Here is a 19,055-nt window from a genome sequence, read left to right as displayed (position 1 = left end):
GACAAACCTGCAGAGACTGGTCTCTGCAGCAGTCAGTGAATATTTAGAGTCAGGGAGAAGATAGGTGGGCATAGGGGACACATGGGGAAAGATGGGATTTAGAATCATAGAATGGTTTGGGTTGGGAGGGACCTTCAAAGGTCATTCAGTCCAACCCCCCTGCAAGGACCAGGGACATCTCCAACCAGATCAGGTTGCTCAGAGCCTCATCCAGCCTGGCCTTGAACATTTCCAGGGATGGAGCTTCTGTGTCTTCATTCCCAGTTCTCTGCAGAACAACAACAGAGAAGGATCTCCATAGCAAGCTTCACAGAGAATGGTAAGTGTAATTCTACAAGTTCCCCAAACAGGCTCTGTGGCCTCCGCGTACGCTGTCTTCAGCAACATAACCAGAACACGTCTAAAATATTTCAGTAATGTGTCCCGGAAAATGACACTTGTATTACGCTTCTTAACACAGAGAAGAAAAGTTTCAGAAGTCTGGTATGTTTGCCTGTATCTAAATTGGCAAAGATGATGGTGCACAGTAATTACTGTCACATTTCCTGGGCAAAGGGAGGGAGATCAAAATGCCTAATTAACGGCTTCTTTCCCATGGGAGCCATCAATGACATTCTTCCAGCTATGTAAAATAAACAACAAAAACGGGAAAAACACCACAATCGCGTTCGTCTTTGAGTGTCACTGATTTTGCATCATTCTGTGCATTTTGTCTGCGTAGCTCGAGACACGTGGCGTGCTGAAAACGCCCATCTGCCAGCAGGGCTGGGAGGCTCCTTTGGGGAACGGGTGTTCAGGAACTTTGTGGGGGCTCTGGTAACTCCAGGAGGGTTTGGGCAGCAGCAAGACGGCCAGTGCAAACAGCCAAACGAAAAGGAAAGCTCTGACAAAGCAGTCCTGTTGGAAAGAAAGACTAAAGAGGCTTCCATACAAAGAAGGCCTGTTTGCATGTTTACTGGCAGCGCCATCTGAGTATTATCACTTGTGTGGCGAGAGAGAGAGAAGGACACTGACAGACAAAGGAAAAGAAGATTAAGTGAAGTCACTAGAGGGGGGAAAAGCCATTAACACACCATGGGACCCAGTGATGACTCGGTGAGGTTCCAGCCCGGCGAGGCTGTCGTGACCCTTTGCACAGAGCTGCAATCCTGCCCCTGCACAACCTGCCGTCACAACTCCAGTCCCAGCCCTCATGGGCCAAGTGCCGGGAGCCGGCAGAACGAAGCGTCACGGTGATCTTCTAACGGCACAGTGGTGGTGAGGGCCATGAACAAGATCATTTGTACCTAGAGAGTGGTTACTACGAGGCAAGGCTGGGAAAGAGGATGGGATACATCATGCCACTTCCCGTCCCCGCTTTTCTCCCTCACAGCATCCATCTCACCAGCTCTCTGCCCTTCACTTCTTCCAGCTCTCCCATTACTGGGTCTGTTCCCTCACCCCTCCTCAACCCCTCAGTCACCCCTCAGCTCCACACCGCCGCTTCTCCATTCCTCTTCATGGGTCTAGGGTTCCTCCCTCTTTCTGTTCCACTTACAGCCTAACACATACCAGTCTGTGGGTACCCTAGCCACCAAAAATCCTAGCCCCTCTCATTTATCTGCCAAGGGCTCCCTCTCACTCACCTTTCCTATGACTCAAGGGCTCTGAAAAACAAGACAGGAGCTCAACCTGCGGTCAAGTCCACTGTGCTGCGTCAGGAAGTCTGCTACAATTTTCAGGCAGTCTCTTTGCACCCCACAGGATTCGAGTACCCTGCCAATTAATGAAGGGCTCTGTTTGTCCCTCTGGCAGGATGCGTTACTGTCCTTAACACTGACTGACACCAGCACAGAAGCACTGTCCTGAGGCTCTGGTAATAGGATTTCAGGAAATGCCTTCCCTTCGTCTGCCAAAAAACTAATTTATCAAATAACTGTGTGGGTAATCCAAACCCCCTCAGATTATAAACCTGAATTTGGCACATACTGAAGAAAGCACTCAGTCAGCTGAGTCACTGCACATAAAGACATATTGTAGCAGATGCTTCACAATGCATCTAACCCCCTTTACCCCTAATTATATACATTTGACAAGTTAGTCATTACATTGCTGAAAAGAAAAATAAATGCATTTTAAGTGTGAAAAACCAAACCTTTGCAGCTTGATGTTCCTTGCAAGTCAGATACGATGGACTGTGCTGAATTCCTGGTTCCCAGGGAAGGCTGCAGCGCACCTGTACTGCTCGTCAGCGCGTCCTCCCAGTTAGTTGACTACGACTTTTCAGTAAGCAAAGAAAAGGCTGCCACTCTCCTATTTCATTAGAAGTCAAACGCATCTTGTGCTCTACCATGGGGTCCAATCCAAAGCTTTCCACATCAGCCCACTTCAGAGTGAGTTTCTGAAGATTACGCTATCACGCCTCCTTTGCAGCACACATCTCATATCACGTGAAAATGTTTAGCTTGACGAGAGCTACAGATCTCACCCTCCCCTCTTAGTACTTCCAAAATCCTCACCAAAGATGCTGTGTGTGTCTAGGTGCAGGTGAGAAAGGACACGGACAGGCATGGATCAGGGAGAGCGCACTGAAATTCGGCGGGTCTTGGGCTGTGGGGTGCTGCAGCCCACCCCAAAGGCAAGGTGTCCTCAAGAGCTCCTCAGGAGCAGTGTGGGACTTGAGGCTGGCAGTGGCACAGGGCTGGTGATGGAGTGGGGCTGAGCTTGTCTGTCGGGGCAGCCCAGGTAGATATACAAATACATCTAAAAAGGAATAGCTGCTTTACTGCCCTTACTTATATGACATCCATAACAGCTTCCTGTGTGCTGTGCCAAAACCCCGGCCTATTCTCTCGCGTGTATCTGCCTCTGACTTCAGTGGACACCGGACCAGGCCCCGAGGCTGCCCCGGCCCCAGCGCTGTGCACTCTCCCACGTTTCCATCGGTCCGTCTGAAAGGAGGGCATTGATGTGGCTCCATAATGCAGCCATTACCAGCACGATACTGAGACAGATCAATCAGAGGCAACACAACAGCCAGATTCACAGGATTCCAAAATTGAGGTCAGACTCAATAACTCTTAGACAGATGCCGAGAGAGAGAGAGAGATGTATAGATACAGGAAGGTAAATTTTAACTGTGCAAACCTAAAAATGTCACTTGCAGTGATGGATGGGATGTGTTTGGCAAGAACCGTTATTTCCTCCCCCATTATCCCCTTGCCTCTCCATCAGTGTTGGCAGAAGGTGCCCTTGCCCCTCCCGGTGGCCTGACTCTCATCTTCTCCTTAACACAAAGCCCTCAGATTTTACACCAGCAGCCCTGCAAATGGGTGCCCTGCTGCTTTGCTGTGCCCCCAAGGGACTATCGCAGAATACCTCTTCCTAGGGGAGGCCCATTTTGTGACTCAGTCCCAGCTCCCGGGTCAGCTTCCTCAGGCAAAACGCCTCAAAACATAACTGAGCTGTCATCAGCGGGGATGGGGCGACGGGCGGCTGCCTGGGAAATGCCCTGTCTATACTCATGCTCCTCTGTGGACGAGCTGGTTGTTGCAGTTGCTGGGGATTTATGGACTCCGAACCAAAGGCTGAGAAGCCAGAGATTTTTCTAGGTTATGGTGCTGGCCTTGCACCAGGGAAAGTCCCTGTAAATCCACTCAAACCCACAGTTTGGCTTAATTATCTCAGCTGACCTTGGCTTTCTGTGCATTTTCTCCTCAGCTGTTTGGAGTCAGTAAGTTACTACAAATGATTAAACAATTCATATTATTGGTAATTATGTGTATCAGAGTGGCATTTAAAAACCCTGCCTGATACAAGACCCTACCGCAGTTAAAATTTACAAACAGAACAGCAAAGATGACTGAATTTGCTGGCTAATGGCAATCCTGATTTCAAGATCAAATTCCGAATCAAATACCAACAATCCACCTCTAAAACTCCTGCTTCACAATGTATTAAGCAGATCCAGCCAGTGAATACTAGTGTAAAATGGCAACACAGGCCTCAGTCCCTTTCTATCACCACAGTAAGTTACCCACAGGTTTCTCCTTCAAAAGAGAAAAATGATTAAAAATATATTTTAAGCATCTTAATTTGATTTACATCGTATTAGATACTGGCTTAGCCAGGTTGCATGTGTGCAGTGCTTAAGTTTCCAGAGAGCTAGGAATTCATGCATGTAGGCAACCAGTTTTAGGGATTCTCTGGTGTTCAAGGACAAACAAAGATGCCATGAGATAAGCGATATTAAGAGTCCCAAACAAAACTTGTATGTATCAAGAGCAAGTCCCCACACCAGAGATCTTGCAATCCAAGCAGACAGCGAGGAAAAAGCAGGGGAGGAGGAAATAAGGCCATAAAGCGGTGACTGAAGCAAACCCAAATCAAGAGCAGTTTTGTTCCCTTGGCAAGCGTATGTTCCCAGTCCCGCTTCCTCCTTAGACCATACTGGCTCATTTTTATTTGTTCTGCTGTTTAACCCCTTGCCTCTAAAAGCAACATAAACATTCACTACTACGATGTCCACAGGTGAGCAGCAGTGGGTTCCCACCTCCTCTCATCCATTAGCTGCAAACTCCTCAATTAAACGTTCAGGTCTCTCTTAGACACTGATCACCATCAGAAACTTGAGAAAGCAGCTTGAGCTTGGAAAGCCTGAGAAGATAATTTCTCTTCTCCCTTTCTAAGGAGAGGAAATTCCTCTTCATCCTGTAAAGTTACTCCCACTTCTCCACGTGTATGGGTGGGACTTGTTCATGGCTCTGAAAAATCTGTGGCAAAGAGAAAAGTGCTCAGTCTTTCCACGGCCCACGCCAACCCCTAAGAACTGCAGCATCTTACCTCTGTGATTCCTGTACATCTGCTCCTGCTTATTTGCTGGCTAAGCATAGCACAAAGTTGGGTTACAGCAAAGAGACAAGACCTAGTTATCATCCCCCCAAACAATCATCAGTGTGCTCACCTGAATGCTTACACAGGATTTCTTTTACCTTTAGCTTTCAAGTTTTGGCTATCCACAAGAAGAGACTCTTAAAATCTAAACTCATTTACTTTTAGCAGAGAGATCCATTTCCAGCACAACTGTTTACAAAATGACTGTAGAGTCCAAGGGCCTTAAAATTCTCCAGCTGCTGAGAAATTATGGATAGCATCTCCGAATGCTGTCAACAGCCCACAAACTTTGCTAGAAAGATCTCTTTAGTATGCATGGATGGATGCATCAAGGGCAGTTGTGTCTGTACAAGATAAATTACTCTTGCACTGTGCATTTGGGGTTTAAAGTGGGAACTCTGCACAGAGAGAATTAGCATTTACTTCTCAAACAGTAGACTTGCTTTGCATATTTCATTTTGACAAAGTCACACTTCCCCCCCTACCCTTAAATAACACGCTGAGTCCTAAAATCCTAACAGTTCACAAATAGGCCAAGTCCCAGTGAGTATCCAGTGAAATACGCCTGGGCAAGGGTGAATAAATGCTGACGTTGAATTGCAGCATTCCCGGTCAGATTGAGCAAGAAGGTGTAGTTGCTTGTGAGCAGTAACAGGAGAAGCCATTCTTCACACACGCACGAACACGTGCAAGAGCAACACGAGCTATCTGTGCACAACAGCTGAGCGGTCTCCTGCTCCCTCCCAGTCCAGAGAAGCTGAATGGCTGCTCTACACCAGCCTGCTCTCTCATCTCCAGAGACGTGACCCTGTCCCATCTACCAAAACGCACTAAGGCACTGTTGTGCCTTTCCTGAAGTCTTCTCAATGCACTGCCAAGGATCCTGGGTAGGGACGCACGCTGTGCAAATCCAGACGAAGACGCAGCCCTTGCTGTGAAGAGCTAGTGCCCTTCCAAGGCACGCGCTCCCTTACATCAGCTCCCACATGCCCTGGGGCATGCTTGGCTCCAGCTAACATTTCCTCTTGGAGAAACATCCTCCACTGGTCTACAGAGCCCCGTGTTTTGTGGCAAGGCATCGAGGTGCATTACCTGCGGTCTCCCTGTCCCCCGCTGAGAGCTCTCCATTGATCCCATTCTCTTTGGTCCGAGTGTATGTCCCCGGCTGCTCATGGTCCCGCAGCCCCGACTCCTCGTCCTCTCGGTAGGGAAATCCATTGGCACTTCTGACCAGTCCAGCACCTGCGCCGCCCTGTTCCTTAATTTCAGGTGAATGTGGGTGCGAAGAAGCCTCTGTCAGCTGACCTGAAGTCCAGTGCGGTGCTTTGGCCTCGTCTTTCCTATCCTCCGCCATGGTTCCTTGCCTTCACCGCTTAGCCTGTAACGACATTAGCAGGGGAGATCAGCTCCAAGCGGGCGCCCGTGCCCCTGGCCAGCGGGCAGTGACCAGGTGCAGCACAGGCACGTTACCAGCAGTGCTGCCAGGGAAACTCATGGCCGGCAGATGCAAGAGGGTTTAAATGCAGAAGTGTCTCTGCTTGTCTGTCCTGGGCATGAGCGAACTGCTTTAAAATCAAAACAAACCACAAGCAGTAAAAGTTATGGTTCAGTCCCCCCAGACTCCCACATGCCTTGCAATTACTAGCACCAGTTTCTTGAGGGCTGCCCCTTCGTTAACCTGATTTTAACTCATTGATTACAGTTAAATGTTGAGCCACTTAACAAGAAGTGAATCAGTCATCGTAACGCAATGACACGTTCCCCGGGTGATAAAGGGAAGAATGCCACAACTGCTGAAAGCAGCGAAGCTGCTATTGCAACTTCCATTGCAGTTGCAAATAGCGGGTGCTCTTCTGGCACGGAACCGCAGGGCAACGCGTCCTCTGTGGCACGTGCAGTCTGCCACTAGCCATGACAGAAACCACCCTGCAGAACATTCACTGGGTTACCCAACATAAGTGCTGTTTGACCCTGTCTGCATCCCTTCTTACTCGCTGTTCTGTGAACATTCACACTTACTCCCTTTCGTCCAAAACAGCCTGTGGGGAACAGTTGTTTCCCACACAAGCATTTGCATTCTCTTATGACTATCAGTATTTATATATAAACAAACCCAATCATTATTTGCTACTTCACACACATTTCAATCCTGTTAATTAGCTCTCATTTGCCCAAACCAGGAAAAAAAGCCACTGCACAAGCCATAGGGTTTGGCTACTCCCCACAGAAAAATGCAGTAGTAGCTCATTGATACGTAAGCCTAGGAAGACAACATATTGTAATCCACGTTTCCATGATAATGTAAAGTGGTGGGGAGGAGAGAAAGGCTTGATGTGAGCTAGCTACTTCAAAGTGAAAACCAGCAGGCCTTTTCCAAAAGCACTTGCTGCCTTTTTTCTCTGGGAGAAAAAAAAAAAAATCTAAAAGAAATCAGCTGAATGCAGTGAACCAGCCAGGTATCACAGAGGCTGAACAGTCTAGAAAAGGCAGCACAAAACCAAATGGTGCAGGTATTCTGCAGACATTTTACAAAAACCAACCACATCAGAAAAAAAAAATCCTAGTTTCCACAGAGTCAGGTCAGTTTGCAGAAAACCTCTAAACATGAGAAAAAGCTATTGTTATTTGTCAGATAATCATCTGCAATTGGTAACTTGATCTCTGTCAGATCAGACATCGTCGTTTAATAACAATGGCTTTCAGAGATACATTAAATTAAAAAATCATGGTGAATAATGAAAATTAGACTTCATTCAATAAATAAGTGACTCAAACTCTAGTTCCATCCCAAAAAGGACTAACAACTCTTTCGCCTCCCACTGAAATCACCATGGTTTGGGAAGTGCAACTCAGTCCACTCTCCCCCTGACGCAGCCCCATTCCTGGGGAGAATGAATTGCACAGAGACTGCAGGAGCAGGTGGAACTTGGAACCCAGTGTTTCCCTCTGAGCTGTAACGAAAATGGCAGGCTGAGCAGCATCACAAAGCTGGGCGGCAATGAGATGTGCCTCAGTCAACCACAGAAATAGGAACGCACTCCACGTCCCTTTGCCGTCCTCCTTTACCCTGACGGGAGACCCAGTAGTGCGCCATTCTGCATGCACAGCAAGAGCCTTACTGCAGCCGTCTCAAATCATTCCAGAAGAGCTGACGGGGTAATTATGGAGGAGAGAGCCCGAGCTGGGCAAGGACCATCTCTCCTATGCCCCAAAGAGATAACCCTCTGCCTCTGTTTACTGCATGATGCTAGAAAACATTTTCTGACCAGAGCCCTTCCACTACACGAGGCCACGGGATGAAGGTCTCCCTGTGTACAGAAGAAAAAAAAAAAACCTGAACCCTAACTCCAGGCTTTTCCCCCAATCCAGGGCACTTTGAACCTGACAGTGAGTCCCAGGAGCAGTAGGAACCCACCCATCAGCTTCAGCAGCTCAGCCCCTGGGTCACCCACAAGAGGAGCCCAGAGCCTCTGCAGGGAGACGAGGGTTACGCAAGACCTGAGCGTGGGGAACACGGATCTAAAAATTGCTGGGATGAACATAAAGGTTATTATCCCACCGCCGCAGTTTGGAGGCTGTTATCCCTGAAGTGCCCTTCCCCTGAAGCAGGCAGACACTCCCTGCTTCACTTGCAGCTCTTGAGGAAAGATATTCACATCCTTACAATGAACTGTGCCACAGAATTCTGTCCTCTGTGAAAGCAACAGAAGCGCTTTTATCTTTAAAAATAAATACAGTGGGCAGGCTTCAATGAGAGCTGTGTGGATGTGGAGGCAGAATTTGGCTCAGTATTTATAATAGATGGTTACAAAGTGAAACATGGATGAATTCATTCTTGACTCTGTGTTATTCATCAAGTGCTCTCGGAGTTTATAATGGTAGTAGAAACACAGCGAGTGAGTCAGACAATCCATCTTTGTACTCAGCAATTTAGCAGTGACTATCTGCTGTACAGCGTGATTCATCCGCAGCTCAGGTTCCAATCCAGAATACACAGGTGTGCTTTCTACTATCAGGTAGTTGGTTTTCTGTCATTTTGTTAGCATACCATGGAATTAAATTAATCAGGTAATTCACATATTGACACAGAAATAACAAGAGTGGACAAATATTATGGCAGAATTTAAATAGCGTTAGGTCTATAAAAAGAAGGAAACTGGAATAGTTTGGACAACCTAGGGAAATACAGTACTGCAGGGAAGCAAAAAGTTCCTCTTTCCACTAAGATTTTCTTATTCTTTGGATAAACTGCAATGAAGGCTTCCAAAACATTTTAAGAAAAGAAGGCACAGCCAGTGCCCTAAAATGTCATGTTGCTTAGCTAAAAAATAATTTGGATATTTAAGAGCCTTTTTTCCGTGCCCATTTTAGCAGAACCTCAATATCAGAGAATACGTAGCAGCAATCTTACTAGTACGTCCTCACTGGTATGTTCTCATTTTTGTTCCTGTCCACCAGCTGAAGTTCGTGGTGGTGAGGGGGTCACTGAGGCAGGCGGTGGCCCACGGCAGCCCCAGGCGAGCAGGAGGCTGCAGGAAGGGCGGCAGAGCTCGTGGGCTGTACCAGGCTGGGCGGCACCAACGCCCCAGCACAGCTCCTTGCTCCAAAGCCACCCTGGTGACACCACGCCAAAAGAAATTAATGAGGTGAGGCGTTCAGGAATTTTTGAAGAAAAGAGGGCACCAAGAAGCAGAGAAGAATGAAATTGTCTCCAAAATGAGTTACACTAAAAAAAAAAAAAAAAAGATATTCTTCATTAACGTAAAAAACCCAAACCATATACAAATAGGGCACAATCTGACTCATACTGGTAACAACACAAGCAAGAAAACCTTTAATTCACGTCCACGTCCAGCTGGCTAATTGGGATGATGTATTTGAATATTAACTATCAGGCACTGCAGATTAAAAGGTCCCAAGGGAATTTGACAATAAATTTAACTTACTGACAACTATGTCTAGAAGAGCCAAGGAAAGCGTGTAGGTATCAGGCGGCCGGAATAAAAGCAACAAGAGAGAGAAGGTGGGGATTTGTCCCATCTGGATGGACAAATTCCAATAATCTCCTGCCACTATCAAAAAGCTCAGTAGTACCTAAAGCCTGTCAGTGCTATTGTCTTCACGGACTCTCCATGTACCTACAAAAACATGAGGGCTAATTTTGGATGCCATGAACACATGGAGAGCTTTGCACCTGAATTTCACTCTTTCATTTTAGTTAACAAGCATCTTCTCTCAAATTAATTTGATTATTTTTGGACGCGAGTGGTGTGCCTCACGCTGATCAAAAAGAATTACAGCATGGATGGGGAGCAAAGCTCAGAGCATCTGACAGGAATCATGGTAGCTTCCCTCTTAAAATGCTCAGTCATGGTCCACAAGCTGCTAGATGATTAATAGAAGTTACTGCTTGATCCTAAATGTCTAAGTACCATAATTCCAGCAATCCAGCCTATTATTAGGCAGAATTACACATTCTCTCAATTGAAGCCACTCTACCTCTCAAGTCTTACAAAGGACAAAGAGGTTTCCCTGATAATTTATAACAAATACGATTTATTTCTTCCTTGTCCACTGCTTGAGTTATTAGCTTGCAGCTAGATCCCTCTTTCTAGACAGTATGAGCAAGACCATCCTCTTAAATACTACCTTGCACCTGTTCAAAACGCAGGCAGTGTTAATCTCCTCGCAATTCTATTAGCACTGGTGGTTTTTAAAGGCTTTTCCATTTCCACACTGCAAACAGTTAGTCAATAGTCACATATTCTTTGCTGAAAACCCTTTTGATTGTCCCTTGGATTACAAAACAGATGAAATCTAATGGATGGCACCTGGACTAGAGGCTGAACAAAGGAAGCTGACTGTGGAAAGATCAAAACAATTTACTGCAATGTGCATCCTTGCCAGAGCTGAGAACGAGGGATGGCCGCAGCCTGCGATGCAGTCGATCAGACCTGCAGCACCAGCACAGCAGAGAGCGAGCAGAGAGCCGGAGGAATGGCTGCTCGTAGTCCACGCGCCTCCCTGCGCAGTGTCCTGCCTCGCGGGTGCAGAGGTGGAAACCCCTCTCAGCGCTCCTTGCAGCTGGGCTGGGCATCAGCGAAGGCAGGCAGGTGGGAAGCATGGGTCATCCTACTACAGGAGCCACACAGCTCCCGGTGAAGGGGAACGCTTTCACTTGGAGAAATGTGACTCTGACAAAGCCCCCCTGCTCCGTACTGAGTAAAAAACCCTGCACGGCCAGGCGGTACACACGGGCAACGGTGTACAGGAGGGCCGAGACGCAGCACCAGTTGCATCTCCATAGGTAGCAAACAGGTCCATCCTGCTGCAGAGCGCAGGAACAGGTAAACGTATGAGGATGAGTCTTCCAGCTGCCACTCCTGACGGACAGCTCTTCCTTCCTGGGGAAGGCACTCATTCCTCTGGGCTGCTGGAATGCAGAGCGCGACAAAGCCGACTTGCCGTCGGATGCTGCCCTCCCAACACATACGGCTGCCTGGCATGCAGGGCTGCCCTTGGTCCCACACCCAGGGACAGCATCAACTCGTTCAAACTCCAGAAATCTAAAACTGGGTGCCCCTCCCTGTTGCAATGGTGAAATCATGGCATTAGCAGCTTCCGCCTGCAAACAAACCCATCTACCATGGAGCTAAAAAGCCAGAATCCCTGCACACGCCTTCCTGCTCCAGCACCACTCCTTTTTGACAAACCATTTTTATCCACAGTGCAGCATTTTTACACCATTACCATTCATCAAACACCCTCACACACACCCATCTATCACTAATCATAATTGCTTCCTGTGGGAGAGAGGAAAGGCGTTTTAGCTGGTGAGGGAGATGGTAACCATAACAACAGCACCATGACAACTCTAAGTGATATCTGAAATAAGAAATACGGCAAAAACTTATTACCAATAAATGTAGTCCATGATAAGGATGGCAAAAGTGCTAAAGAAGCAACACTAGTCAGGAAAGGGGCCAACACAAAGGAACGCTGGATTAAATCGCACATAATCCTCCTGCAAATTTTAAGATGAGGTACCATGACAGCCTTGCCTCCTCCTGATCAGTACACAGAGAAGGCAGTCCCTGCTCAATCCTACCTGAGATCTCTCCTGCCTCGGGGAGCCGGAGGGGCTGAAGGATGGAAGGAGCACTGCCGGGAAGCCGAGACGTTTCCCGGCAGCCAGAACATTCCCGGATTTCTCAGTGGACTCTTTTGTTTCCAGGAGGCTTGTTGAAATGAGCCCTGAACAACGATGGGATTGCACCTCAGAGTCAGACACGCTGCATTGATTTTTCCACCAAGCACAATTTCAAAAGGGCACTGTGAGCCCTCTCCGTGCACTTTAGAGAAGGCATTGCAGTTGGCAGGCTTCTCTGAAGCACGGGGCTCCGCAGCCGTTAGCCATCAAAATGAGCCGTGCCAAGGCCCTGACTTACAATCCAGGCAGAGAAAGACATTCACCAACACTTGTGGCTACATTGGTTTTTTCACCCTTGGTGCAGAAGGCACTGAAAAACCACCAAAAATAAACAGCACCAGCTTCAGACTTAATGAAATAAACACTCAAAACCTCAGTCCTTATTTGTAGTTTTACCGCCTGGTTTTCACTACCGAAGTAATTGTAAAAGACTGGCACCACTTATTACAAATATATTTTCAAAAAGCTAAAAACAACAGAGGAAATCTCTAGTTTAAGGAGATTATTTTGAAGGGAAAAGGAGATTCAGAGAGCATCCAGGAAATCTGTCTCCAATAAAAAACCCACTTTTTTTCTTTAAATGTTTCCCTCTTACCACAGCGATCACTTCAAGCCTCTACAAGAAGACAGTTGAAAATCAGTAGCAACACTACAGCCGAACTGGAGGATGGGCTGTATGAGACAAGGGTGCTCAAAATACTACTTAAGGGAAAAACTAGTCAGGGAAGAAGTAGTATACAACTTGATGCAGTATACAATTTGATGTAGTCATTGCAGGTTACGGGGGGAAAAAAAACATGGAACTACTAGAAATACTCACAAATACATAAAAGCTGTGGTTGCCAATGTTTCCCAAGTTTGGCCAGCTGATATCTTGTCAGAAACAAACACTGGCTGGCTACTAAAAATGAACATTGAATGCTTGGTTCCTCTCCCCACTGCTACTTCCATTATAATTTAGGAGCTACGAGCTCCCTCTGCTCTCAAGGCACACCAATCAATCCTTGTCTTTGGATGGGGTCTGGTAAAAGCAGCCCAAAAAAGGGCCGGTGTGAAATTTTGCAGGATTTTTTCTTCCCCACACTGACCTTGCTAACACACATTGATCTCAGGTTGCATCTCTTCTCTCAGGAGGCTCTGTGATAGATGACAGCTCAGATTCGGTAGCGAGGAATTAATTATGCTAATACGTTACTTCCATGTTCTCCGCGTAGGACAGCTCTATGCTCTTGCCAACTTCAGGGGAGCTACTTTGCGTGCAGGTGAGGCAAACTGGACCCTTCAGCAGAGAGGTGCTACAAACTTAACTGCTAAGCAAAAACACACACACCAAAATCTCACTTATCCAGAATAAGCACTTTAACTACACTGGTGCGCCCTTTCCTTCTCCACATACATTAATTACTTTCACATCGCTTACTTCTTCCAGTTTCACCGAGATCTCACCAAGCATGACACATTCTCACACAATCTTAACTTTACGCTGTAAGCTTTTAATGACCAAAAAAAAAAACAAAACAAAAAAAAAAAACCGCTGCCTCTACAAATGTGTCTGTGGTTTTTTTTTATTTTTTCAGAGGTGTTACCTGACTTATAAAACTAATTCCACCCCTGCTACAGTACAATCTTTGAAAATACCCAGATGCTATCTTTGGAAGTATCATCACGTCAGCTACTACGAATGGCAAAAAGCATGTTCTGGGCTAGTTTCTGGCAGATTCTTCCCCGTAAATACATGCAGGAGAACCAGAGTACAGCAAAAATGTGGAAAACAGCATTTGCATCACACTCCAGCTCTCTGTGCCCTCTCCAGGGCCATGGACCCCCACAAAATGGGCAGTTCAGTAATTCCAGTGGAGGACTTGCTGATCCAGCTGCCATCCCAACTTAATTCTGTCCTTCCATATGCTGAAGTAAAGGAACACAATCAATTATTTCACAACAGAAGAAGCAACACAAAGATGCTGTGCTGCTGTGAAAATGAAGGATGAAGGAGATAACAGAAAAGGATCGTCAGGGCCATGGACTGCTCCAGTTTGTTTGGGGAAAAATTCTTGCTCACATGAAAAAAGTTTTCTCCCCATGTGAAGGGCAGCAGATTCTTCCTTTGCTGAGAGTGCTTTTAGCTTCACTTCATAATACTCTGACACACTAGGCAATCATGCCAGGCACACAGTTGAAGCAGAAACATCTTATTGTCCAACAGAGGCATTGTTTATTCATGCTGAAAAAGAGCATCGGACAGAAGAAAGCTTGTTCTAAGGTCCCTCCATCCAGACTCACTTAAGCATCTTTGACTCTCGGTTTCACGATCAGAAAACCTTAGCAGCAGGAGCCCAGGAACAATTACAGCCAACAGAAGCCAACGCTTTTAAATGCAGCACAAAACATCTAACTGTAAACAAATAAATAGAAATAAGGAGACAAATGGTTGGAAAACTGATGGGGAAAGAGGTTATTTGCAAAATCTGCTACCTTCTATATTTACAGCAAAGTTGCCGTGGAATAGCCGGTACTAGAATTTTCTTTCCTAGGGAATGTCTGAGCTGTGACTGTTGTGCTGCAAAACCTTGGTCCTACAGAAATAGCAGGATTATTTCATCCCTTCATATTATTTTCTAACCAACACTGTTACAAACAGAGGCCTTCTTTTAACTTAAATATACCCTTACACTTGTATGACTTAAAAACATGCTGTCCACCCCCATCCAGCCACCCACTTGTATGACCCTTGACTCTATACCCAGGCAAATAAAATAATCTCTCCCTACCTGGAAATGAGAATACCCAGAAATCTTTTTTTGCTCTTAAACACTCTAGACAGCAAAATCACAATATTTGGGATATCATTTTATCATGTAGTAGCTCTTCCCTGCCAAATCTTTACTCCACCAACTCTACCGCCTGCAAAAGAAAAGAACGTGAGCAGCCACTCCTCCAGCCTGTGCAGGCATGGGGGCAGGAGGGCACGGAGGGCAGAGCCAGTACTGAAGGAATCCGAAGCCACAGGAATTGATTTTGCAGCCCTCGCTTTCAGAGGAAGTTTTTCCCTCAAAAGGGCTTCAATTAAAAACTTTGCAACATGCAGTGAAACAGAAAGAAGGGTTCATGTGCCCTAGCTTAAGCCTATTTTAACCATAGCGATTTTTTTAAAGTTTAATTTTTAATTCCTTCATTTTTTGAATTAAGAAAATTAAGGTATCTAAAGTGTGACGAGGAACCAACTCACTGAGTCATTCAGCCTTTCCGAAATCTTAACTGCAGGACCTGCTGTCGCAGCAAAGACCTATTTCAGAGACTCGCTTCCTCCCCAAGCTCCCACGGGTGGATGCGATTGCCTGATTCTCGCTACAGGTTGGGTTTAAGCTTGTTCTGCTGCCACCTCTTTTCTTCCCACCCTGTGCCAAGGGGCTGACGTATGCACATGAAGTCAGTGGCGTTCTCCTGGGATAAGGTGAAGAATGAATGAGGCTCGTGGGAGGCAAGCAATAAGCCCAGGGCCGGGGAGTAGGGAAGGGTAAGAAAGCTGCATTGGATGAAGAAAGTGCACGTCAAGAATGGTAAGATGTGATTGATGAACAAATTCAGTAACTGAGGACAAAGTCTGGAAAAAAACCCAAGCCATGGGGCTGAATATGTGTTGTTTTAGTACAAAGAGACAGTCAGGGGAAGGAGGGAAGCCAGGATTTGCCATCTCCAATCAAACCATCCCGTCTAGACTCCTGCCACAAGCAGTGGCCAGCATGAGCTGCTCCACACAAAGAGGTAAGAAGCTCCACACAGTTTCAGTCTGACACCAGCGTGTTCCCAATGCACCCAGACCTGCTGATTTCCATTGGAGCCAGGTGCCTACATGTCTGTGAGGATCCAGATCATCATGCTCCTTCCAACACAAGCAGTGCATACAGAAGATACCCTCAAGGTGACCTTCTGGAAGAAGGAAGTAACCTGTGTCCTTCCATGGACTGCCAGCAGAGATTTCCATTAAAAGAACAATTGGGCACAAAAAGCACAATGGGATATAAGACATGCAGAGCATTGATGGATACAGAAAATTCATGCATGCATTTATGTGTTCAAGTGCTTGTGATGTCTTTTTTGAGAGGTATCCAGGATCCAACATATGATTCATCTTGAACTTCTCTGTATTTTTACTTTTGCAAAGTCTTTCAGCAGCACTAATGCTGATGTTGGCTTAGGATGCCTGAAAGCATTAAGCATTAATCATAACTGAAATAAAGGAGACCTGGAAAAGGTACAGAGCACTCAACGAGGGTGATTAAAGATCTGGAGAAGCTTCTGTGCAAGGAATGACTAGACAGGCTATGACTCTTCATCTTGGGAAACGCGAGTGGGACAGACATTTATAAAAATGCAGCATGTGGAAGATAAGCAGAGAGGAGAAAGCAAACAATCACTCTCTCCACAAAGAGCCATGGTGCATCAAACGCAACTCACTTGTGGCAGGCTCCCTGCAAATGAATGGTGATTCTCCTCACTGGAGGGAATTACACTATACAGGAGGTGGTGTACAATGAAAGTTTACATAGGTTCAAAAGCCAACTGATGAATTTTTCTTCCATTAATTTGCCCATGGTTTCTCAATTTGAGAGCCTTTTCTGGGAAAGGAATGTTTTTACCACCTAAATAATATCTAAATCTGACATGGCATATGTTGTTCCAAATCCAGATTTGGGACAAAACTTAGAAGTTTTATTTGCTATTTTAATATTGATTTTAAATAACTGTGTGGTTTCCTGTCATTGATTTTTAAAGGTGACCCTTCCCCATCAAGTGTGGTGCAATATCACAGCCCCCTGCTAAGCACCACAATGTTTAACAAACTCTAAATTAAAATACACTGGATGACATAGGCTGTATTGCAACGGAAACGAAAAGCACCCATTGCACAGTCAGGCTCTCGCAAACAAACTGCTTTCTTGGTCTGATAAGGTTCTAACTGAAACACATGACAGCCCAGGCACATGTTCTTCCACATCCCTCTGCTGACACAGTAAAAAAAGGCTCTGCAGACTGTCTTGCCACTTGTGTGGGGCTGGTTCACCAGATGAAGAAAGGGGCTGCTCGTTTTCAACCTGTTCTGCAGAATCAACTTGCCCACCTCATGGTAAAAATCTACAGACAGCACACGGTGACACCAGGCTAATGATTGGGTTGGGGGACATCAACTGGAAGACGAGCCGAGAAAAGCGTTCTAGGGTAGGAGTTACGCTGAAGAGAAAATGCCCATGAGCAGCTAGGAAGACAGATGGCTCTTCCAGAAGGACCTGGTTATGGATCCAGAGCCGCCACGTGTAAGAGGTCTCATGAGACACTATATGTAAATGTTTTGTAGATGAGATGCTCAAAGCCGCAACAGCGTAAGCAAAGTCTTGTATGTTTTCTTTTTCATTTAGGGCAAGCAGTCTGAAACACATGCCCCACCACTGACCCCAAGTCTGACCCAGAGGGGCTGTCTCTGGTTGAAAAGATGATTCATTCACTCTGCTAGAAGGGCTGAATGAATAGGCAGTATTCAGGCTGCAGAACGCTTATCACTTGGGATTCCCTCAAAATTTAGGTCTGACATGACTGGGTCAGTAACCACGCACTTTTGTTCCCAGCTCCTTGAACAGAAATGTCTCTTTGCATCCTTCAGTGGTTCCCACAAATCAGGTCGATTTTTATGGCTTGCTAATTATTACTGCTAGACTTCCGCCAGCCTTCAGGATGAAAAGAAGTGTATTTCTGAAAGCTCAGGGCACAAAACTTACAGAATAAATCACTGTCTGTCTGGCAGCAACAAAATCCAGCCATGGCAGCCACTTAAATATTCACATCTGGATGGTGCTGGACTTTATTTGTTTAGGACTGGAAAGTTTTGTTCCACTTTTGTTGACAGAGCATATTAAAGACTGTCAAAAACGCAAAAAGATAAAAAGTAGTAATTGTCACAAATTGGATTTTGTCTAGAGGTGCATCAACACATCACACACACAGAGAGCTATCTGAAATGACACTAAGGTTGCAAGGTTATACCTCAGGAGTTCGGCTGTGAAAGAAATGCGAGATGACTGCATAATCGTAACTGGGTCCCCTTCTGCATATGTACTAAGCTACTGCCTAGTTTAATAAACTTACTTTATTCTTCCCATTCCCTCTGCCTAGATAATTCTAGACTCCACTGCATCAGCTTCCCATCCCAGCCTAGACACTGCCCCTGTGGGCTCCAGTCCCTCACCCAGGGCTGGACTTTCTCCTCTCTCAGAGACCACAAGCAAAGGAGAGACACTTACTCCTTCTATCACTCACAGTGACATGATAGACATGACATAAATTGGGCTGGTCAGACTCAGGGAGCTGGAAGCAGCAGAGGCTCTAGTAAGTCTCTCCTGACACTCAGCAAACTTTCAAAAGATGCATTGCCCCCTCCTCAACAACAAGGATGCTGAAGAACTTCACAGACAAGATCTTGAGTTAAACTAGCAAACCTGGCTTCCTCAATCCAGCCCGGGATGGCAGCCTTGATCCAGGAAAGGTCAGCTTGGGCCAGAACACGTGTGTAAGAGAGCACGATGAGCCTGACTGCCAGAGTGGAAACTTGCAGTCTAAAGCACAAGAAGTTTGGCAAAGTGGTAGCAGAAAGAGGGTATTATAATGGGAAGTAGCAAGCCACCCTAGCTGCCAGCCTCACCTGAAACACCATGATCAGCAAACGGACTGTGTGTGAAGGGGTGCATGTGTTTGCTCAGAGATGCACTAGCAGCTAAGATCGCCGTACCCATAGTGACAGTGGCACTGGCCACTGCACTGGCCATATCACAGGCCAGAGCCCGATTGTCTGATTTGAAGCACAAGGTGTAAAGAGACCTGGAAAGACTTTTCCCAGGAGACAATCCTTCTTTCTATACCCTGAAAGAAAGTATACGTTCAATCAGAGCAAAGTGTAAGAGCTCCCAAGAAAGGCATCTCA

At 46.2% G+C, this 19,055-nt stretch overlaps 1 protein-coding gene across 17 annotated transcripts in view; it reads right to left on the bottom strand.

Annotated features, from left to right (window-relative positions):
- The window catches only part of MAP2 (microtubule associated protein 2), a 220,173-nt gene that overhangs the window by 60,336 nt on the left and 140,782 nt on the right, over positions 1 to 19,055 (bottom strand). For all 17 annotated transcript variants that reach the window (XM_086750745.1, XM_086750751.1, XM_086750749.1 and 14 more), the window contains one exon: positions 5,965 to 6,250. In XM_086750745.1, the coding sequence (XP_086606871.1) occupies positions 5,965 to 6,226 (262 nt within the window). In that variant the 5' untranslated portion in view covers positions 6,227 to 6,250. The remainder of the gene's footprint in view (positions 1 to 5,964; positions 6,251 to 19,055) is intronic.

This window comes from Chlamydotis macqueenii, chromosome 6 (genome assembly GCF_036417535.1).
Source record: "Chlamydotis macqueenii isolate bChlMac1 chromosome 6, bChlMac1.mat, whole genome shotgun sequence".
NCBI lineage: Eukaryota > Metazoa > Chordata > Aves > Otidiformes > Otididae > Chlamydotis > Chlamydotis macqueenii.
Note: the sequence above shows the minus strand (reverse complement) of the source record. Positions and strands in the feature narration are given on the sequence as shown.